This window comes from Corvus kubaryi, unplaced genomic scaffold, assembly GCF_017639235.1.
Source record: "Corvus kubaryi isolate FWS band 111438036 unplaced genomic scaffold, C.kubaryi_AGA036_p1.0 66, whole genome shotgun sequence".
Lineage (NCBI taxonomy): Eukaryota > Metazoa > Chordata > Aves > Passeriformes > Corvidae > Corvus > Corvus kubaryi.
This window is the reverse complement of record NW_024582054.1, coordinates 28,449,713-28,473,904: the sequence shown is the minus strand read 5'-3', so window position 1 is coordinate 28,473,904 and position 24,192 is coordinate 28,449,713. Positions and strand designations below refer to the sequence as shown.

At 44.4% G+C, this 24,192-nt stretch overlaps 1 protein-coding gene across 1 annotated transcript in view; it reads left to right on the top strand.

The window, feature by feature from the left end:
* The first annotated feature begins 602 nt into the window (after positions 1–602).
* The window catches only part of AHNAK2 (AHNAK nucleoprotein 2), a 42,179-nt gene continuing 18,589 nt past the window's right edge, over positions 603–24,192 (top strand). The window contains exon 1 of the mRNA XM_042047322.1: positions 603–787. Within this exon, the coding sequence (XP_041903256.1) occupies positions 706–787 (82 nt within the window). The 5' untranslated portion in view covers positions 603–705. The remainder of the gene's footprint in view (positions 788–24,192) is intronic.

Sequence of the window (24,192 nt, the reverse complement as noted above, 5' to 3'; positions counted from 1 at the left end):
AGTCTCAGAGCAGTTCCTCCCATTCCCCAGGTGCCTCTTTTTCAGACTTCCCACTCTTTATGGCTGCTGAGGATGCCCTGGAGATGTTCCCTTGCGCCAACGAGTTTGTGGTGTCATCCTTTCTACCCCTCCTGCAACTGCAGGTGTTGATGGTTTCCCCTCTGTTACCTTAACCCAGTGATCTGTGCCAGAATCAGGAGCAAAGATGTGGCAGTTTTGGCTGCAGGGCACTGCAGAAACCAAGGTACAAACCCTACAGTGATACTGGCCCCAAGCCACTGTGTCTTCCCTGATGTTCCCTATATCAGCTGGATGTACCTGCCACTGGCAGAGACCACCTTCCTTACTCAGCACACCTTCAGCCCAGGCTTTAAAGTCTCTCTACATCAGACCAACTATTATTTGGGCAGCACTTAAAAACTGGAGAAGCTGAGCATTCTAGCTAACTAGCTGAGCCAGAAAGGCACAAAGGATGTTTGAAACAGAAGAGAAAACAAACAAAGCCTTGGCAAGCACTCCAAGGCGAGGCAGACTGGCTGCAATTTGCTGCTCAACACGCAGAGAGGCTCCTCAGGAGGGCTCCCAGAGACATGGGAGACAGCACCCTTTGGGAAGACCTTGCAGTGACGGGCTCACATGATGTGAGGCAGGGTTTGGAGCCGAAGCCGCCCTGCTGGCCCCACCCTGGGACCTGGGCCAGCATGAATGACCCAAAGCACCTCATCCGTCACTGCAGGGACAGCTGTCAGCTGGGACACTGGGACCAAAACCTGCCCATGGCTTCCAGGTAGGACCTCGCTTCTTGCAGCACATCTTGTTGCTTTGCCTCCTCTGCCTTGCTGCTGATGTGCAGGAGAAGAGGCAGCTGGTGGCCTCAAGAAGATGTAGTTTCTGGCTTCTTTGAGCACACACCACATCAAGACTTTCTACCTGTGTTGTAAATTTCTCCTCTCTCTTTTCCCCGGCTGCCAGGGTTTGAAAATCTTGTTGGATGTGTGCTAGATGTGACCTGATTTTATTCCCTTTTTGCCTCATATTGCTCTCATGACAAGCAGAGAAAAGTAGGATACCCCCTATCCTGACAGAGCAACCAACGTACTGCTGGGGCATGTGCATTTGCTTTCTTTACAAATGCCTACAAAATAGAGAGTGGCAAGGAGCTTCTTGAAATGGTTATGCATCATTGAATGTACTGGCACCCACCCAGACCCCCAGATGGGAGAAGAGGAGTTTTTTCTAAGCCCTTCCCACATTCTTGTGCAAATAGAGAGGATGAATGATCACCATCCCCAGTGCCAGACAGTTTTCTGGGCCAAATTCACACACAAGTGTAGGAAAGCCAAGGGGAACTAAAACTGGTGAAGCTCTCCCTTCCTTCCGCTTCTTGCAGTGACTGTGTTTCGTATGCTCAAATCCTTCTGGGATTGCTTAGACTGACTTTGCGTAATTATTTTCATCCTTGGATTAAACAGGCCAAATATGTAAGCTGGATCTCAGCTTGCTGAGATCTTACTTTACACCATATTTTGTCCCTCTGGCATATATATTACACAGCAGCAGATTGCATTTAAGTAGTTTTTTCAGAATAAAAGTCTGTCTTTGCTTGAGGGTGTCAATTTTCTCATAATTCTTGCTGTTTTGTCTTGTATGGATACTTCAAAGGATCATGGAAAGGTCCTAAACCAGGCATCTATCCATACTGGCTTTCAGCACACTCAGTCTGACTGACACCTCTCCAGATTTGGAGCATGCACAGATTTCTCAGCCTAGAGGTTAGGGGGAAGGTGTGACTTGATGCAAAAGCCTGTAACTACACCCTTATTTCTACCAGCTATGCTTGTCCTTCATTACTTGTGATCACTGATGAGCTGGGCAAACTCATGGATGTGCCTAAACCAGAGGGATAGCCCTGTTTTCAGAATGAGCACACAATGGCGCTTTTTGAAATAAAAACCAGAAGGATGCAAAGGGCTATGGGACCCCCAGGCAGGAGCAGTGGCTTTGAAATCAGCTTTTAGCTGCCTTGTGAGGTGCCAGCAGGTACAGGAGAAAGAGTGGCCATTCAGTGTGTCATGCTATGAGAAGTCCTGAGTCCATCCTGTGCAGAGGGACAAAGTATTTATGCATTATGAAACATTCAGTGTGTTCCATCTGTCACCAGGTCAGGGTCAGCAGGTACAGCCAAAATTAAAAGCAGCATTTTTGATGTGCACTGCCTCTCTTTCTGCTGGCAAAGCGCCACTTTGACAAAGCTTAAATCTTTCATGAGTGAAAATTATTTGCTCAGCAGTCAGAGATTTCCAGGCTTTCCAGGGAAATAACAATAGTTTTGAAATCACCAGCTGTGGGTTTCTGTGTATTGATCAGTCATTGAACATTTGGGGTCTAAAATAGGAATTGTGTTGTTTGGTCATCACTGGAGACACCTTGGGTAAAAATCTTACCACCCAATTACTTCATCTACTATTAAGAGATGCTCAAAATCTTCCTCTAGGCTCTTCCCCATGAACTTGTGTGCTAGAGGATTTGTGAAATGCTGTTGTGGTGGGCAGAAAATGCACAAGGGGCAAATCCTAGCTACACTCCTGAGAGGATTGTTTCCCACTAGACCCATCATTCCAACACTCCCTTCCTCCTTGTTCCACACATTAAATTACAGGTTCTTCTGTATTGCTGGCATCTGCCTCCAAGAGCCCTGGAGGCTTCTACCATGCTTCTTGTTCAGTCCAGGTGAAGATGTGCTCTCCTTGGCTGAGCCTTGGATGGGTCGAACATGTACCTAATCTTAATCCCTACAGCCTGCCATAATTCCTGCCTGCTGTTCTCCTCTCTCCACCTCTACCATCTGCAGGACTGATCCCAAGCAGAGGCTGATGTTCTGCCATCCTCTCCCGCCCCAAGGGATGGGTGTTCCTGGTAAGGACATGTTCTGTCCAGAAACAGTGAAGTTTTAAGGAGTGAACAAGCAGGGCCACTGAACTGAGAAAATACTGCCATAGCTGGGAAGGAAGGGCTGCTTCAGGCCCCTGTCTGTCTCATGTTGGCTCTATCTGAAGTGCATACCCAGTGTTCTCTGCATCTTGGCCCTGGCACTGTTCTGCTCTGCCCAGTTCCTGGTCACTTTGTTCTCCATAAACTGTTTCTCAGTGTTAATGGGTGGCCTTGCTGGAAGGCTGTAGCTAACATCTGTCAGGGCAACTTTCCTTTTTGCAGCTCCCTGGATGACAACTGTGGGCCTTGAGCTGCAGATTCCCAAACCTGTTCTGGTTCATAGGCACCCCAAGGGTGTTCTGCAGTGCTGCTCTGTTGTAACTTGTTCCCTTCTTAAAAGCCAAAATCTCCTTGAGATTAAAAAAGTATAAACTAAGAAAATGAAAGATTAATGCTGTACCTGAAACTAATCTCTTTCTCAAGATGTCTTCTAAGGTCTCACTCCTTCTCCTCTGTGCAGTTAGTGAGGACCAATTCATCCATGTTCTCACTCCTTTGTCTCACAACCCTTGGTCCTGCACTCTCCAAGTTTACTGGAGAGTCAGGTGGGTGCTACAAACTACAGATAAACCTTTGAAGCTGTTGCTTGCATCTGCACTTTCCCTCCCGCCTCCAAATCAGTGCAGGGAGTTTGATTTGCAGCTTGGTTGAGATTTAGGCATTTCTGAGGCTGTAAATAAAACTCTGTGTGCGATATCCAGGTCATCTGGATTTGCTGATTTTGCGCTGGGCTCACACTGCTGTTGAAAAGTGAATTGGCTGCCCTGCCTCATCTCTTCCTGAGTATCATGACTCACACTAGAAAACTCCTCTTGGGTTTCTAATAGCTTTATTATGGGATATGCACATGCAACATCTTTGTGATGGTCTCAGAGTTTGTGAGATGTGGCCAGATTTTCACAGAGACCACACACAATATGTTAATAAAACTGACTAATTGGGCATTTGGGATGTTTCACTCCTTCATTCCTTCACCAGTTTTAAAGTTTCAGTTTGATGCTTGGGGACTTCCTGTCACCTCCAAGGGCTTTTGGTTTTCTGTGGTGCATGATCAGTTTGGAGATGGTTGATGGGTCCTTCATTTCTCATCAAAGGATCTGTAAGAAAGGAATAAAGTTCAAAATCCAGGAAAGGAAATTAATTTTTTTCCCAAGAGAAAAAAAAAAAGCCATTTCTCTTTGAGTGAGAATTTTATATCTGAGTATAAACTGTGTTTAATTTGGTTTTCCCTGTTGAAATTTCCCTGTTCAGCAGACTGATGAGAGAAACTTTTCAGCAAGAAGTGAGAGAATAATCAAAAAAAGCCAATCTGCAGCTTTTCTGCTGTGTTTCCTTGGTAAAATGGACTATAAAAATATTCTAATGCAGAGAAAGAATAGTCCTAGGCCACAGCATTATGGATGTGTTTCCAGAATTAGTCTTGGAGCTGAAAATGATGGAAGCAAGGAGGGCAGAAAGCTGTCTCTGAGGGGGTCATGGTGGAAAAGCTGAGCACCCTTCTGCAATGTGCCCAGCCCTTCCAGCTCCTCCTGCAGTTCTGCAGGAAGCAAGGTGGTGGTGTTCATGTTTCTCACTGAACTCCCCAATGAGAAGGGCTCAGAAAAGAGAGTGAACGAGAAACCCTCTGAACCCAGCATAACTGCAGATGAGAGGGAATACAAACCAAATCAAATCTGCTTTAATTGCTGTTAGACTGAGTTTGTGTGCTAAGCAAAATCTGCTCTGTCCCCTTATCTGCCTGCTCACAGGAGAAGAACAGAGTTCCACCTCCTCTGCCATCTGTGGGGCTGAAAGGCACCTGGGGAAGCAGACACGGTGAAGGCTCACCCATGGTGCATGCGCTGTGCCCAGGCATTTTTGAGGACCGAGAGGAAGACAAATGTTGCTGTAAATGAGATAAATTATTAGACACTGTGGTTGTACTTAATTCTACAGAACTACAGGCCTACACCCAGTGAGGCCCGTTTTCCACACAGCATGAATCACTTGCTCGGTTTTGTGCTCACTAGTTTCACGTTTTAGTTTTCCATTCCTCTGGCTTTCCTCAAGCGGGTGGATAATGGATCGTTTATAATCCATCAACAATATCAGAGCGCACGGCCACGGCTGCGCTCCATGTAAGCCCTTCAGACAGTTCACAGAGCACCAATGCCTGTCGTGCAGAGCCACATCCTATTTTCACAAAGAAAGCAGGAGGGAATGCCAGCCTGGCAACTTCTCCCCTCTGCCACCCGAAATAGCACTCAGGAGCTGAGTCACACAGGGAGCCCGGAGTAATGGGTGATTCCTTTAACACAGGGACAATACTCAGCTGTGCTAACAATTACAGATGGAAATGGGCTCCAGGCAGTAGTTTATCACAAGACACTCTGAGCCCTTTCATTGCCCTAAGTAAAAGAAAAAGGCAGCCCGAGGACTAACCCCGGGCTGTTTAGCCATGTCGCTGCAGGACCTGTGCTGTCACATCAGCATCCTTCTCATTCATGGATGCTGCTTAAAGGATAAGTTGCTTCTCTTCTTGCATCCAAAACTCTTCATTAAGGACTAACAAATCAGACTTGAGCAGGTGATGCTTGCAGTTCTGCTTTTCTATTTCTCTATCACACCTTTTCCTCTGTCATGTATATGTTGAATATTTGGAAAGGGAATAGTTTCCTGAAACCAGGATTTTGAGTTTGGAGATATGTAGGGCCAGTGCTGCTTAACAGAACCACTCTCTACATAGGAAGCCATCAGCACAAGGTGATGAGTCATGTGTCTGTTCAGTGTGAAATTGGAAGCCTTCACAGAGCTGCTTGTGAGGTGTCACATGTGTTTGTTTCCTGAGTCACTCTTATTACTCAGAATCATGGGCTGGGATGTGCCAAGAGCCCAGTCCAGGCAGGATCCTGCAGCTGCCAGAGGGGCTTGGAGGGAGTTCAGGACCATGTGAGGAGGAAGGATCACCCAAGTGATACCAAGAGGAGCACTACAGCCTCCATTCGAGTTCCTTGAGCAAGAACTGAACAGCGGCTAAAAAATACATTTTAGAAATTCCCTAGAAATTTAGAAGCTAACTTCTGTCTTAACCATTCATCCACAGGAATACTCATTTCAAATAAAGAAACTTCTAAGGACACTTTTCCCCATATTTTAAAAAGAAAGGTGTTTAAACAATGCTAACATAATTAAGCTGACCAAGCATGAGGTAGAAAAGAGCAGAGATAAATCCCTTCTTCCATTTATTTTGCTGTTGTATTTTGTCACTGGTCAATCCAGGTACTTCTTGGGATTCTTTTAATCGATAACATAACTTCTTATTTGAAACAAGACAAATAAAAAGCTAAACTATCAGTAATTCCTGATTTAGCTTTCCAAATCCTTTCATGAACACTGTATAAAAATCTTTAAGATTCAGTTCTTCTCCTACTCCCCAAATACATTCAATGCCTTTTTAAAGGAAAAATAAAACTAAAATACTTTTATTTATAAGCAAAGAAAGACTGAAAACACAAGCATTTGTGTGATAACAGATTGTGGAAGAACAGGACTCACTGCTGGCAGTGTTCAGTTTGCTGTGATCTCAGAATAAATGCTCTTCTCTGCTCCTGACCCATTTTGGGCTCTTTCTTCTCAGCCTACATTTATAGGGTTTGCATCAGCAACTGAGAGCAGTTCTGCTGTCAATACTCCACAATATGTATAATGTCTCCCTTTAAAAAAATATGAGCTATTCTCTCTCACTTCATTGATTCCTATCTATTGGCAACTGCAGCCAGAACCAACATAGCACCATGTGCTGTGCAAGACTGAACAGTGACCTTGTTTACCATTAGCATCACTGAAAATTAGGAGGAATTAATTATTATACGCTGGGTTTCTTCATCTGACCAAGTGGTTGGCAGCTGAACTCAAAGGCACCAGTGCAGTGGTGTGGAAAGGTCTCTTTCTGTGTGTCACAGGTAGCAGGGCTCCTTCCTCCACTTCACACACAAATGCTACCCCACAGCTGAGGACTTCAACAGAACCCAACTGAATCCTGTTCACACCTTTCAACCTGATTTTCTCTACCAGGAGCATCAATCAGTGTTTAAATGCAATTTCTGGATGTGTATCGAGGAGTCCACAAGTTTCAGCAGTATTTTACCCTTCTCTGGCACAGTGAAAAAGACAACGTGAAGTATTTCTCACTCCTGACTGAGGCTGATTCCTGTTGTTTCCTCTGCTGTTCAGCGGGAGAAAGTCAGGAATGAAGCATTAAAGGGCTCAACATTGCCTCCATTAAAAGTCACAGGCAATAATACAGCTGATCTCAGTAACAGTAAATGGGATGAAAAGGCCTGAAACCAAAACATACATATGCCAAGACCCTTAAAGCCCAAAGATTTAATTCCAGCTATAGGAATTGCACAAGATAAAGCCAATGGCATCACAAATGCATTGTGGAGGCATTTTCTTACTCCCTCTTGGCTGCTCTTTCCCACAGTTTTCCTTTCTGGGTGCCTTGGGGTGACTCTATCCCCTATCACTGCTCTATGCCCAGAAATTAATTGAACTGGCACCAGCGAGCCAGTTCAGCTGAGTAAGCTGGAATGCAGAAGTCAGATAACTGTGCTGATTATCTGATTTTACTTACCCTGTACTTCTGACTTTCCCCTTTCCAAGGGAAGGCTTTTTTGTGATGGGATGTAGGGCTTTGAGGTGAATTTCATGTTGTTGGAAAAGCAGTCTCAGCTCTGTGAGGAAGCAGGAGACTTCAAAACCCCAGATGGAATTAACCTAATGTATTTCCATCTCTCACTGATGTTGTTTACACAGCGCAAGCCAGTCCAGAGTGGTGAATGGTATATTTAAAACGAGGTCCTCTAACATTCGCATCCGCCCCGTCACTCAGCTTAACAGATACTTGATACCAATCAAGTGACTCACTTCGTTAAGAAATAAACCCTGCTGTGCTGCTGACATCGTACGGCAAACACTGAGCCCCATTGTCATCTGCTGAGTCCTTTCTCTGTCCCAGCCCACGCCCTGAAGATGCACACCGAGTCTCAGGCACAGCAGCAGCACTGACCCAGTTTTTCCATGGTGGTGTGTGCCAGCCACGGACACACAGCAACCCCTGTGTGTGTGAAACACCCTCCCTGAATCCCCAGACTCCCTCTGTGCCCCTGCAACGGAGGGGCAAAACAGGGTGAGCATTCATCATCTGGAGGAAAACAGTTTATTTTATTAGCAAGACAGGAGCTGGTGCTTTCTTGATGCCAGTTTGAGGGAGTTTCTCCTGTTTTTCCCATTCACCTGGGCTTCTTGCTTGCTGTCAAAGGCAGTATCTGCCAGCTCCTGCCCACCAAGCAGGACCCAGAAACAGCTGCAAGTAATCCAGTAACAGGTGGTATTCCAGGTTGGTGTGAGGGCTTAGGTTAAAACACTGTCAAAAAAGAAGTAACTGTAAGAAATGTCCCCCCGTGCCCAGAGGCACTGCCAGCAAACAGCCCTTTCCTCAGTGGGGCTGCGTGGGCACAGCCAGGTCCCCAGGTCCCTCCCATCGCCGAGAGCAGGTTTCATCGGGACCCCGAAGCCAGAAGAAAGGGATTATTTCAGTGCAGTTACCAGTTACTCCTTCGACAAATGTACTAATCACTGGTGGCTCGCTAAATGCCATGGAAACCCCAGGGCACATCGTGAGATCATCTGCCAGGACTCTTTTATTTTAAGATCTTTGTTTAAGAACTTTTCTTAAGGCTTTGGAGAGAAAAACAACAAGGGAGGGTTCACTGAGAAGCATTTCCACAGCTGGAATGTCGTAAGCCACACGAGCACCCACAAAAAAACAAGAGTTTATGCCACTCCGTACCGGGACGGGTAAAAAGCAAAAGGGAAAAAACCCCAACCTTTAGTGAAGCATCTGAAATCTGTTTTGCTACAGCAGATGAAAACTTCTGCTTTTTTCAATGGCATCTGAGCTACTGCATTTGATAATTATACTTGGCTTTTATTGATGTCTGCTTTTTATATGAGATCTTTTAAAATTATTTTATATGATACCACATCGGTGGCAACATCCTTCAGCTTTCAATTTGATAGGAAAAAAGTGTCTCGATCAAATATAACAAACGTCACACAGATGCCTAAACGTACTTCAGAAATATTTTACTCAGTAAATGATTGAAAATGGAGAGTTTGTGAATGTTGTATTCATACTTTGACAGACCCTAGGGCGTTTTTCCCCCTGGATTTCGAAACAAGAAAACTTACTGACTTCGTGATATCCAGAAGTACCAGAATTGTGGAAAGAAAAGTGCTTAAGGCAACCTAATGACATTGCAGAAAGAGAAACAGTTTGTTACAAACAAGTTTTTTTCAGGTGCTTGAGTATTACCACCTAGTACAAACAGGTTATTCACGGGTAATTAACACCTATCTTTCCAGCTGGAAGAGATGTTTTTGTTTTCTTCCTGCCGGCTATTTGTCACTAATATTCACTTTTCAGGGAGGAGCCCAGGTCTGCTTTTCATACAACGTCACAGATTTTAAAATGGTAAAATAATAAAGGTCCACGGTCAGCCAGCTCTGAATTCCAGTTGGGCGGGGAACTGAAAACAGCAGAGAGCAGGGAACGAGATGGCTATAGGGAACATGGAGTAAATATTAATTTTTAATTAAAGCCCTCCAGAGCACAGTCTGGAGATGGATGTCCAGCAGCAGCAGTGGAGGAAGGTGCTGATGGTGAGGTGACCCCTCAGGACAGGGCATGTGAAGAGTTCTGCAGGCCGTGGCTTTGTTTCCCTCTTCTCTGAATGATTTAATATGCAACAGGCAGGGCAGGAAGGCAGCAGCTCCATGAGTGCCGTGGGTTTTTATGAGCCTTGCTAATTATAGCAGTTTTCCCCCAGGTCCGTGGCCATGGCTGCGTTGCCCCTTGCTCTGGCTGGCTCCTGTTTTTCTGGTTCGTTCTGTCCAAGCTATTTTGGCTGCAGAAGGTCAATGCAAGCACTCTCAGGGCCAGTGGAAATGCATTTGGGGGACAAAGGGAGATGGAGTATATGCCCGAGGACAAAATAGAAGAAACTGTGCAGAGTGAATTAGTTTCCTTTTCCTTGTCCTCCTGTTAGTGGAAGGATTGCTCTTTGAAATGTCTCATTTTGTTTCATTTCTAAATAATGCTTTCTCTGTTGCTGGTGGGGTTTTTGTTTATGCTGGTTGCAGATCTGCATTTTTAGCTTCCTTTTTTTTTTCCTTCACCAACAATATTAACCACTAAAATGAAAAAAAAAAATTTTTAGCCATCCTGAAAGAGAATATTTGAATTTCTGAAAAGAGACAACTCCTCCCCAGGTTTGTTTGGGTTATTTTGCCTTGAGTTTGGATTTTACTACTCCAGACCTGGATACCTGGAGTTGACATTTATTTATCTTCACAAAGGAGAAACCTCCTTCTACACAAAATATTATCAGTTGCATCTTGGTGTCAGTGCAGCAAGCAGGTAGTGCTGGTAGAACTTGCCAAGGGCAGGTAGACACTGGAGCCTCTTTTGAGTAAATTCTCAGATGAAAAGACCAATCTATTTGGAGGACAGACTTCAGTTAGGTTACAAGATACATGAATGACATCCATTCACTTTTTTGGGGGGGAACTCATCTGAATTGACTAACTTCAGAATGAGGTCTTTGAGTCCAACTGGGAGGCTTCTTAAAAGAGGCAGTGATGGAACCTCATTTCCATACCTGGCTCTCTCTCTGTTTGTGAGGTTGCATGTCTACCTGCAAATGGAAGAGTTTTATGCAAAAAAATGTTGAAGCAAATCAATCAAATTAATGGCTTATGTATTGCAAAAGAGAAGAAATTCAGAGGAAGTTTGTGTGGGTGGCTTAAATACCTTTTTAGTTCAAATGAACTGACTGTGAAATAGATAAATAGATGCATTCCTGTGTCGTAACAAAATGCAGTCAGGGGAGACAAAGCATGGGAGATGTCTGTAAATTGGTGATTAATGTTACATTTTTCTTCCTCTGGGCTTGAACTGAGAGTTGGTGGCCAGATGCCTCCACCCATTCATTCCTCTCATTGCCAGTCTGATGTTCGGTTCCATCCACTCTTCTACATCTTGAGTTCATACTGTTGTTTTCTCTCCCTTCCTTTTTATTTCTCTAATGGTTCCTTCTCTTGGCAGCACATTTCTCTTTAAGCTGGAGGTCCTCAGTTTTTTAACTCCTTTCTGAATTGTGCAGACAAGTTTGCTTTCTTATCTGGTCTTCTCTGCAACCCAGTCTTATCTACTTGTGGAGATTTGTGGCTTCATATTTTTCCCCCAAACACCTGAAGATTTGTAACTGCTAAAAAGGAAAAAGAATAGAAATGATCACCCTTGCATCCTCCACACAGGAATTCGTGTTCCAGAGCATGCATTACTATAATCTCATGGAACATGTTGTCTCTCTCACTTTGGGCCAAAGAAAACACAAGAACATTCCCGTTGTTTTTCATCTCATTTCTCAATTACTACTAAAGCAGCACACCCTTATGCGTAAGTCTACCAAGAGTCCATGCACAGGTCAGGATGTGAATAGCACTAGTAAAAGAAAGCTTGTGTCATTCAACTGTTTGTTTGCAGCCTTACCTGTGAACAGAGTAGAGAAAACAACGTTGTAACACAGGGAAGCTGGGAAATGGGGTTAGGTGTGGGGTAGAGAAATGTGAGATACAATGGTGCTCCCTGGCAAGGCAGTAGAGCAGAGAAGAATATTTTTTAATATTGCTGCAGCATAACTCAAATAGCTTTATCTTTTAATGTTTAGATGTCTGTCAGGAAGAGTAAACACAAAGGCTGTTTGGAGTATTCTCACTGAATATTGGAATCACTTGGTGAATTGGGAAATTATCAGTCTGATAGCATTTTTTCAATAGTTCAGCAGACAAACAGTGGATTTGATAAATATTTAAAAATGAACCAAGTGAGCATTATGAATTCCTGTCAGTCAAATAATGTTGAAATAATTTGACAGTCCCAGAACAACACCATATTGGTTGACAAGAGGGGAGGTTTTAGGCTTGAAGTTGTGTGGGGATAAATCTCTGACACAGCAGTTGTCTTCACAGGAGTCACAGCAGCAGGGCAGTGCTCAGACATCCAGCCTTACACCTTCAGTTCTGAGATGAAGCTGGAAAAACCAGTGACAGTGAATGTAGATTTCCCAATACCATGAAAACTAACAGAGTCTTTTCTTCCAGGTTTATGGACAAACAGTTGTCTTCTCTCATCTTAGCCAGGGTTTTGTCTCATGTGGGCTTTAAAAATTCTTAAAAGATCAAAACAACACCCATCCATATATTCAGCAAAGACAGCTGAAATGTAGCACTGAGTGGGGATGGAGCACACTGCAGCTGCTGCCACCCCACAGCCTGTGCCCTGCTGGAGTGCTGCTGCTGGCACCACTCGCGCTGGAGGTAGGAGCCAGATTTCTGCATCCAAATGAACTGTCCCCACATCAATCCACGTTGTAGGCCGAGCTTCTTGTTTTGCATGTCTGTTTCTAAAAATATATGTTGTTTGTCAGGATGTTGTAAGACAGCTCAGAAAGGCTGGACCTCCTAAAGACAGTGCATGGAAATAAGGATGGCAGCAGAGCAAGCCTGAGCTAGCTCTTAGCAAGGTCTTGCTCCCATTCTCAGACATCTCAGTTTACTTTACTGCTGTTGACTGCACTTCAGGAAACCTTCATTGCTTCTGGCCACCTCCATCCCTGAGCCAGCTGCGGGACATCTTGCTTGAAACACAGAATCATAGAATGGTTTGAGTTGGAAGGGACCTCAAAGACCATCTTGTTCCAACTCCTTGCCATGGGCAGGGACACCTTCCACTAGATCAGGTTGCTCCAAGCCCCATCCTGCCTGGCCTTGAACACTTCTATGTGCCACTTTCTCACTTCCCCTGTGCTGACACTGTCCCATTGTCTCTTCTTCCTCCTTCCCAGCATTTCCTCCCTGCAGTGGCCACAGCCAACCTCTGCTTTTAATTCTTGATGTGGATGCCACACTCACAGGAAAATAGAGGTTGCGTGTGAACTGCATACTGCTTCACAACATATTTATATTAATTATATATGATTATATACATAGTATGTAATCACACATTATATGTGATTATATATTATTTATTTTTACGGATATACAATATAATCATATATTAAATAGACAAAATTTCTGAAGTGTTATTCAGTTCATGTGCTGAAAAACTGTTTATTAATTAAATAAAATTACATATAGTATTTCTAAATAATGTGATCTTCTGTAATTAATATATAATGTATAATTAGATGTAGTAATATACATTAATTGCACAAGTTAAAGAATTGGCTGTAGTACAGAATAAGGATTGTGGTTCTCTTAAGACCCAGTTTTCATAAAATGCCTGTATTGAGCACACATATAGGATGGAATCAGAGCTATACACTCAGTTTTCCCTCTATATTTTCAAAAGCCCTTTGTGGAAACCATGTGCACATGTTCTAAACCTGGGTCCAGAAACCCAACATCTGCAGAATTTCAGGTATCAAAATCTGTTCAGAGCCAACAGCATAACAATCTGCAGCACAGCATCTGCCTCGACGTGAAACGAGGCTGCTCTGTAAACACAGGGGTTTTCCTTCTCTTTTGGCTGGAGTGTTTTTTACCTGCTCTGGAATGTTGGCAAAGCAGCTGAAGCAATTGCAGGACACTCCCAGGGCTGCTTATATGTTGTTTGTATTTTGCACTCTCTCTCACCTCACCCCAATTTGACAGAATGCAAACCAGTAGCCAAATCCTTCTGTGAAACACGGAAACCCGGGCTGAAATCTGCTGCTGTGATTTTTTTAAAGCTTCAGGGGGGAGGAGTCAAAGGATCGGTGGAATTCCCGGGAGAGGGAGGAATCAGCTGTATTAGAAATTTCTTTCCTTTACATGGGGTGGAGAAATAGAAACAGGTGAGAGGAGGGGCTGGGAATTTTCATAAATCCACTTCTGTTGGCGCTAAGCAGCTTCCCTCAAGTGTAGAATATCAGGACAGGATGAAGGCAGCGCTAAGCACTGGCACTCCCACCCTGAGAGCCACCATAGTGCTTCACTTGGTGTAAGAATTGTCAGCTCAGCATTCAGGGGGGTTTCGGAAAGAATCAAACAGCTGACTAAAAGTGACAAGGAAAAAGGAACCTAGAGAGGACCTTGGAACAGCCCTGAAGCCCGTTTGAACCACGGTGTTGCGACAGGCTGACAGACTGCGTCCTGCGTGTGTGCATGCTTGCATGAGAATTTACTAATCCATACAACGTTAATTACCCAGTTATGTCCTGAAGCAAGGCTGGGAATGAATTTCAGGAAAAGAGATGTTTGTTTTGCGCGGGCGCCCACATCCCATATACTTTCAGTCCCGCGGAAATTGCCCCGCATCTCCACCCTGCGAGCGCCCTGCAGCTGTAGGCAGCGAGCTGGGAGAAGACACGGAGCTCACGGAAACCCCCGTGCCCCCATTCCTCAGCGTCCCCCAACATGGAAAGCCTGACCAGCAACAAGCCCGGGGTCTATCCCCTGCTCCTGCCTCAGCTGAAGCCGTACAGCTGTTGCCTGAGCAGAGAAAGGGATTGGGTTTCACAGGCTGTGTAATCTGCGACAGTGCTCTTTGGCTTGGGGATAGCAACGAGCCTCACCCAGGCTTAGCCATCCCCTTTCTGCCCGTGAGGAACGCCCCGGTCGACATAGAAGGAAAATTGTTTGCTGAATTTCTGCACAGCCCTCCTTCCAATTGCTGGAGAGAGAGGGGGAGTGAGAAAGAGAGAGAGTTTGAGGCAGGCTCTGCAGTGGTGTTCTGGGCTATTTCAACTTCAGGGCAACTTTAGAGAACTTCAGTTATTTTTGGTAAGTTTTTTTCTTAAAACCCAAACGTCTCTCTCTCTTTCTTTCTTTCTTTGAAATCTCTGATGCAGATTGCAAAAGTGTACAGTAGATGATGGGCTTTAAAAAATGCAGAGAGGTGTGGGCGTGAGCATTTTGCGTCCTTTGGTACAGAAACCGGACTTTCCAATTGTAAGAACATAATGTTCCCAGCTGCTGTACTTGATAAGCGAAACCTGAAGATGTTGTGTGTAAATGATACTGCTGGGGGAGAGTATGCCCAGGGCTTCAACCAAGGTGCATCCCACCTGGTGTAAAGCTCTGCCTCTTTCTTGAGTATGGGAAGAGGTGAGATCCGGGATGAACAAATGTGTTCACTCTGATAAAAAGTTTCTGATCCACGATTTTACGCAGGGGGTTTCAACCCTCTAAGCCTCCCAAAGCTTTCAGAGGGATGTTGGTTCTCAGTGTATACACACCCCTCCATTCAGTAATCTCTATTACAGATCACGCATGTTGTTTTTCTTACTTCCTCTGTCTGTATACTTAACCCATCGGGACGATCTCAAAGATAGTGAAACTCTTTTGTAGTGCAAAGAGCCAGTTCCAATTGTTGCAATGAATTGCAGGGTGCAAAGAGCAAGTTTCTTACAGTGAGGCTGGTTTCTGATGAATATGAGTTTTCTGTTATTTGTTCTTCCCCTAGATATGTCTGGATTTTTATAGTATCTCTGCTCCTATAAGAGGAATACTATTTTTGTGGATATTATATCTAAATAGATACCATTCGAAACATATATATATATATATATATATCTCATATAATATACTAACTTGGCACTAGGACCTCTGAATGTTCATGGAATTTGAGACTAAGGTTAACCTTGAAGCATTTAAAAAGCAGATCCATAACCTTGTCAGTAGGAGTTGGATCCTGGAAGTGCTCACTGCAAGGCTGCTGAGGCTAGTTCATAAAGTGCTGGGAAATATGCAGGGTAAAATTATTCTGTCCACCTGTCTAGGTTCTGTGCCCCATCCATGTATCCTGCTATCTTTCTGAAGATGTGAATACAGATGGACTGAAGTAGAATTTATAACTGTAACCACCTGTAGAGAAAATGAAAAGTCTGTTTTCTCAAAGCCTCAATAGAAAAGAGAGAAAACATTACTCATGTGAGAGAAAAGACCAAAACTCATTGTTAAAACAAAAATAACCATTATTCTTTATAATTTATGACACAAGAAACACAGAAGTTTGGAAGGTAACTTGTAAGAGATACAGTACTTAGCTTATGATCACCTGTTGCACGCGTGAGGGAAAAGGTCTAAGTATTGCCTCACTCTTTCTTTTACTATAACAAAGAAAAACTACACAAAATTTTGCAGATCCAAGCAAATTAGAACTAAAGCAGCTAACAAGAGCCAATTTACTTCCAAAATCTATCCTAATGCAGGTCAAAAATCCAGCTTAAAAAAGTTTCAGCTGTTTAACAGCATGAGAAAACCTGTAACATCTCAGGATTTATTGGGTTTTATTAGCTATGTTTAAAAATGATAAGTGTGACTGGAACCCTTAATTGCAGAAAGTCTATAACAATGGAGTTAACAATAACTCTTCAGCAATAAACTGAAAACTATAAATCTGCGCCAGGCGCTCCGCAGTGCTGACATGCTCCATGATGGCTGTCGCTTTTCTGTGCAAGCATGTAGATTTGTTAGCTAAAACTGCATTTTACTATCTTTGGTGTGGCACTCTCGTAAAGTAAACTCTACTATTAGATTATGAGGCTTGTGTAAATCTCTGACTGAAGTCAGTTTGACTCTAGTCAGTGCTCATAAGCAATCCATCGGGGATGGCTGCCTTCCAACCTCCTCTGCAGCGGGTGTTAATGTCTTTTCAGTCGGACGGGGCAGCGGTAACTTCTGGCAGTGGCTCGCCAGGGGTTTGGAGATGGCACGTATTCCCTGCTTTTAATTGTCTTGGACGCTCAATCTGTATTCACAAAACTATGAGGTCAACGTGCCTCTATTCGCTTTTGGCTGTACTTGAAGCTCATCACTGAAACAAAATCCAACAGTCTGTAATGCATGGTTATGGGAAGAGCTGCAATCTGAGTTAACCTCCCGCTGACTTCAGGGGGTTCAGTGCCCCCTGCTTGGACACACCTTTCTGCAGGAAGCCACAGCACAAACCTCACAGGCACTTCACTTAATGTTGTCACTGTGAGTGGAGGGAGCATCAGGGTCTTACTGGGATGTCATGCCTTACATGAAGCCACAGGAATGTATATTCCCTTGGTTTGAACCTCCAGATATACACAGAGCTTTGGGTTGTCTTTTTTCCTCAAGTTTTCTACTTGGGCAAAGAAGACAGTTCATCCTATGCAAATGTAGAACACTGAGTGATTAGAGTAAGATTTTTTACAGGATTCCTCACATTCAGAGACCTAAATAATGAGAATATAAGGCAGTGTATTGGAAAGGTATGAACGCTTATAATCTAAGTAAATGTTTGAATAAATAGATTCAATCGATTTTTTTACATCTAACTATTTTTGCATACCATAATGTCGCTTACATTAGGGAACAGCAAAATATGCCCTGAAAAAACCCAGGGTTTTCACCTTTGGAGAAGCACCTCACTGTGTTACTGGGCTCTGTATTGCAGGTTCAATCTGAACCAGTAAGGCTGTGAAAGGCCTCGCCAGTAACCTTGTTTGGAGCGAGGAGGGGACCTGGCCCTCTGCATCAGCACAGGCAGACCCAGCAAGGACGAGCGCTTGCTCTCAGGCAGTTTGCCACGTCCCTGACCCCCAGTGCACCAACAAACTGCTTTCCTGACAACACCAGCTATCAACTGCTGCCTTGTTGCTTCCCTGAGGTGTAACTTCCACTGTGCCCAGCAGGCTTTTCCCTCCACAGCCAAGTGGTGGAGCAGCGCTGAGCGAGGTAGGGGGTTCAGCTCCCAATGGAGCCAAGAGTAAACCTGACCAAAACTAGTTTGCCATCTCTCCACATGCTACAGAAATCAAGGCAACATCCTTGTGGCAAGAAAGGTCGTTTGCATAACCCGCAGCTGTGCCTAGCCCCAGTGTAGGAGGGTTATGCCTGCTCCAACGAAAATTTGCTAAATCAACGTGTTTGCTCATCTCACTCCGGATTTCAGAGTCAAGGCTGGAATTCATTATTTCATATTGGAAAACAAAACCTCAGGCTAGGACAGGACCTTTCACATACTAAATACTTCCTACCAACATGTTTACTTCCTGAAAGGAGACTACAGTTAGCCAAATATCTGAAAGTAACTGCTTAATTATTGCAGAGAATGGGTCTGCAGTTTTCTGTCAAAGACGGGGATGACCAAATGTGTAGTCCAGAGTGACTGAAACAAGTCAAAATATGCTGAGGTTACTATGGCATGTAAGTAATAAATAGGCCAAGATAACTGGTAGAGGACCTATCAGTCAGGGACGGCAGCTCTGCAAGGGAGTGAGTCCCAGGCCACGGTAACAGCCCAAATCCCAGCAAAATTCCATGGAGCAGGAATGCAAGTGCCTGAAGAAGGGCAGGCACCAAGTCCACTTCATCTGCCTAATAAAGATAGCAGTGTCTTCAGGGGGCAGAATTATCTGTTTTTCAGAAACACAAACAAGGAGATAAGGTTTATATGATTTCCAAGCTTGCTGATAAATTCTCGAGACTCCAAAGCTGCAGGAACTGCTCTTCACTGCTGGGCAAATGTTGTTTCTTCTCTGTAGTTAAGAGAGCAAGCACCACTTGATTTTGATAGCAGTGGTTTGTGCCTGACTTTCACAGAATCAGGGGAGCAGCTCTTATCCATGCAGCCCTCTGATTTTAAATATCTTTTACCTGCCCGCTGACCTCCCAGTTCTCTCCCTTCGAACAATGGTGTGTTTGCAGCTTCAGCCAGCCAGCATTGAAAAACAACATTTTCAAGCTGCACGTATTTCTTCCCATTTCCACAAGTCCTATCTAAATAGTCTGATAAACTGTTATAGGTATAAAATATTCCACCTTCAGGGCATCCTGAAAGCTCACACATTTTGTTAGTCCAGGCATTCTCACTTTTCCTAGGATTCCCATACTCCATACCAGCCCTAGGAATCAAATGTCATTCAGGTTTCCACAGGTCCTCTCTTCACTTACTTGCTGTGTGGTTTGCTCCAGGTCCTGGACCTCTGTCTGTCAGCCAGACACAATGCTCTACTTTTCCCTCAAATAAACACATACAGGAACTTTTCTTTCGCTTGCCTCACATCACTCACTTTTTAATCCAAAGAATTGGCCTTAGCACAATTACTCAGAGGAGCAAATTCCAAAATGTGAATTTTAGCCTAAGAAGAAGAAACTCAAAGGACATGCATGCAGGAGCAAAAATTATTCGAGTTTGGTAGCAAATGGAATAGTAACTTTTCCATGCAGCAGGAATGGCTTTAACTGATGCTTGCATTGTATTCTGAAGGGGAAAAATGGCTTAGTGGGACTAGGCATCAATATCTTTAAAATTAGCTAGAGATCAGCTTTTGATAACCCCAAAGAAGTTAGCAGCTCTCCCTCACATCAGATAAACATCCAAAAGATTGGGTTGGTTTGGGGGTTTTTTGGTGTGGTTTTTTTTTTTTTTGCTTGAAAAGTGAGCATGGCGGTATTAGGTCAAAGGTTGGACTTGATGATCTGGGAGGTCTTTTCCAAATTTAATTGTTCTGTGATTCTGTGTGTGTGAGTTTATTGGAAGGTCTGTAAGATGAAGATCTGTGAAACTATCACGAGAAACTTGGTGGTTTCAGTTGCTGATGTTTCCTGATATGAGCTGAGCTTCCTCTATGCCTGCTTCTAAAATCAGCTGAAAGCAAATAATTTACAAGAACACAAAAATGTCATTAAACATTCCCCAAATACTTTCATATATGTTGGAGCTGATCTGATTTATGCTTCAGTGAAAGGTTGCATTGATTTTCATATGAACTGTGTCCTCACACTCCTTAAGGCTGACTTTTTTCACATAAAGGGCTTGATTATGAGAAAAAAATTGTTTGCAAAATGAATAGCTCAGCCAACTCAGTGCCTAAAGAGCGAGTAAGAGCCCATTTTGGAAGCAAACTGGGCATTTTCACATGAAAATTACTACATGCAACACTTGGGTCCATGGTGATGCCTGCTACTCAGGCTTCCCATGAGCAGTGATGGGTAATACGTTCTTAGGTTCTGCTATCAGTCTCCTTTTTGGGGGCATGTCTCAGACTAGAAAATGATTGACCATGTAAGTGGTGTAGAACAGACTTAGAAAGTTATTTTACACACACGTATTTATGAGGGGACATTCCAGTGATCAACAGAGCTGGATGGAGGCAGGACCCTCACAGATCTGCTACAAAAGGAATAAATTTAGTAATGGCACTGTGATCTTACATCTGTATTTGTATTATATGTTCACAGTGGATTTAACCACTACTTCAGTCAGTCTAAAAGCAATCTGTGAATGAAAGGGTTTGGAAAGAGATAGCAGGAGAAATCATGTTTTTCTTCTTTAAATTATCCTTCCTCAGAGATTAAAAAGAAGCTTTTGGATGACTGTACTAGGTTATGCCAGGAAAGCTCATCACAGAGATCAGTGTGTTAACTACGTAATTACAATGTATACATTGCATGCTTCACCAACCACATATATAAACCTTATTTAGTCTAAATAAACCTTAAAGCCCAGAGAATAAGCCTAGCACTTTCAGATAAGCTCAAGGATGAATGTAATCTCTCCTAAATATACCAGCTTTTTTCTTAGAAAGAAAACAGTATGCTCAGTGCATGTGACAACAAATCATCCCTGGGTCTCATGGTGAGGAGATCAGAGCAGCCATCAGGAGTCCCTGAGAAGCCCAAGCAAACTGTCCACAGCAACGTTTTCCTGGGAGCTCTGCCCAGAGCTTCCCCCTCCTTCTCTCCCTTTCTCTCTTTGTCTGCTTTTCTACCGTGGATAAACAGCCCCAGTCCTGCAGAACCCCTCACATTCCAACTACGTGGCCAGCCCTAGGCCATGGGAGCCCTCCCAGAGACCTGGACTATCATTCCCCTCCTGCTGCTGCTGAGCACAGCAGGACTGGGAGCGTGGAGGGTGTGTGGGTGCCTGAGGTATCCCTGTTCAGAAGTCAGGCTGCTCAGAGGGTATTGGAAAATACAGCATCCCAGACTGGCAGGATCTCAGCAGCAGTAGGTGGGGGGATCTGGTAGCAAAAAATGTTGTTTGGAGGGCAGCAGTGTTCTGTCATTCTGCAGACAGCATGAACAGGTACATGTGTCAGCACCATTTACTGTACATTAGCAAGAAGATGTCCCAGTCAACCTACAGACTCCAGAGCACCTTGTCACACAAATTCAGAAATGACTCTCTCTCAATTAGCAAAATGCTGCGGTCCCTCTGTCAGCACAGAACCGTGGCTCTTCCAGGAGAACAGTGCCTGGTGCAGCGGTAGGGAAGGCTGTGGCAGGCAGATGGCAGAGCAGATGGGTGATGCTTCTGCAGGTTGGGTGTTTGCAGGCAGGCAGATGCTGCCCAGCGCGATGCTGGCAGGGGCATTCGGGGCACTCAGCACTGCAGGTGGTCTGGAGCCAAGAGGGTGAAGTACCTGAGTCTGATTGGATGTGGATCATACTTGATGGCATGGCTTGGGTAGGAAAACCTGTGAAAAAAATCCTGATTTCTTATTTTCAGTTTTTAGAGCTTTTTTTCCCGAAGAAAAGTTTGAATTCATACGGCACCCATGAAGGAAGATTGCGGCAGGCCCACCTTGAAGTCCTTTGCAGCTGGTATCTCTGGGATCAGCTTGCTTGGCAGAGGCAGTGTTGAGGGAAGATACCTTGGCAAAAAGACAGGTATGGGAGCTGGGGAGCCCACTGCACACCCCACTACCACAGCCTGCTGTGGTAGTAAGGCTGCCTAAAGGTGCCTGCAAACCCTCGGGATGCAGTTGATGGAGTCAAAGACAACCCCAGAGCAGGGATGGAAGCAAATGGCATGGAAAGAAAACCAGTGATTTTGGATTATTTTTCAAGGGAAGGGCACTGAGAGAGCAGCCATCAGGGCCGCACAGAGACACATCCAGCCACAGGCCAGTCAAAACCAGTGTGGGTGAGACAACCTCATGCAGCAAAACTCCCTCCTTGCCCCTGTGGGCAACCACAGCATCTTCCAGCCAGGGGAAACACCTTGTAGGAGTTGTATCAGATGCTGGTGCCACAGAACTGTGTTGCACATCAGCAACAAGATGCACCACAATGTATTTGGGGTATTCCTGCTGACCACTGCCCGCACCGTTCTCAGCTGCGCTTCATTAATTTATTTGCCCTCCTGTGTGTCTGGGGCTTATTGCTGGTTCATGTTCAGTCCCTGCCTGATCTGAAAGATGGGGATTGGAGTCAGCAGATCTCCACCCTGGCATTTGATAGGGAAGCGTCACTTTTGCAATGATCCCCCAAGTTGTGACATGCACTGAAAACTGGTCCTCTGCCAGCAGTCCTCTGTGCAGGGAGCTGTAGCTAAGCTCAGGTCCTGCATGAACACCTCTCCACTATCACACTGTTATTTCATGGCCTGGGCTGACAAAAGTCAGGCCCCCGGACAGCACACACAGATACAGCCAATGGGTCCAGGGCTTTCATTTGCCCCAGAGCAAAGGGACAAGACCTATAAAAAAACATTATGAATGTCTCCCCTCCCCACAAATCCTCCTCTTTCAAATGCCCAGTAAGGGATGTAGAGGGAGGGAAAACCATCATCCTCTAATCCAGAACAGGAGCTGGCTGTCATACCAGCACAAACAGACCAAGCCAACTCCTCCACTAACTCTGTTCTTGCGAGGAGACAGAGATGGACTGCGATAAGGTTTTGGCTCTCGGACACACTTGGAACCATGGGGAAGGCCAGTCAGAGCCTGTGCATTCAGGGGAAGGGAGCTGGGACTTGCTAAATAGGCACTGACAGATTGCAGCAAGGAGCAATGTCCTTGACCTGGCTGCAGTGGCTCTGAGGAGCAGGAGTGAGAGCTTCCTGCTTCACAGAAACTTTGCCGACAGCAGTGTCTCTGGCACGAACACAGGCTCAAATCTGTAAAACTTACTATTTTTGCACAAAAATGGCACAACCCAGCCACCTTTGTCAAGACCTATTCTTGTCATTTATTGCTGCTGCAGTCTGAGGGCAGGTTAAAGTCCCCACCGTGTTAAGTGATACAGTCTCCTGCCCAGGTACGCCTCGGAGGATTTAGAAGCTTTGTGTCAAGCAAGTTGAGCAAAATGGAGGTGACAGTAATGAGGAAATAGCAGAAACAGTTCTACAGAGAGAGAAGGAAGGCTTTTCTGGGCTGCATTTTTGTCTGTTTCATTGTCTAGAAGATCTCAGAAAATCTCAATCATAATAAAGCCCTGTTGGCTGGAGCAAAGCTGTGGATGCAGTTATCCAGCATGTGTGACCATGCAGAGTGCTCATGGTGGAGGCACATAATACCAGAGCATCTAAGAAGAGCTCTGTGACCTTGCTGTGTACAGGATCTCCAGCTGCTGTTCTGCAGAAGAGCAGAGGCCTCTGACAGGAGACCTGAATGCAAAATCTGGAGGGCATTTGTTTTCCAGTCAAGAGAAATGAGGTTGTTAAGTGTTTTAGGCAACCTGCAGCTGCTAAAGTTTTTGTTCCCACTGTCATGCCTCTTGAGTATTTGGGTGAGTGGAGGATACAACATGAAATGCTGCAATTCTTTTTAACTTCTGTCCAGCTCCTTCAGTAGGCAGAGCAGCACGTTGGAAGTGGAGTTATAGCAACAGCAGCACAATGCCTACAATCCCAGCTGGATTTGTATGATGACAGGTAGGAAAAATGGAATGGCATTCACCTTGAGGGCGAGAAAACAGGCAAGTAAGTGTTTAACTGCTCAGAGACATGGACTTACCTTGGGCTGACAGCAGTAAGGACATTTTGCTGACAGGACATGATGTATTCCATGGAAATGAGATGTACATTGCTTTTGGAAAATATATGAACAAGGCCTACCACACAGACACCATAGACAGCTTAATGAGAAAATTTTAAATATTTGGACATTCTGTTCATAAAATAAATTGATGGAAAATTAATGTTAATTGGCTATCAGTCTTTTGCCAGACCTGAGTGGGTTCAATTAAAGAAACATCCTGACAGACTTTCATACCTTTCAACAAAATAAAAAGGTGTAGAGGCTTGTTTTAAATTTATACCTACAAAAAGCATGTTGCAGCTTTTTTTTTTTTTTTTTAATAGTAGTAAATCAGTTTATTCACTGCTTGGTTAAGTTGCTGTCATGGTTTAACCCC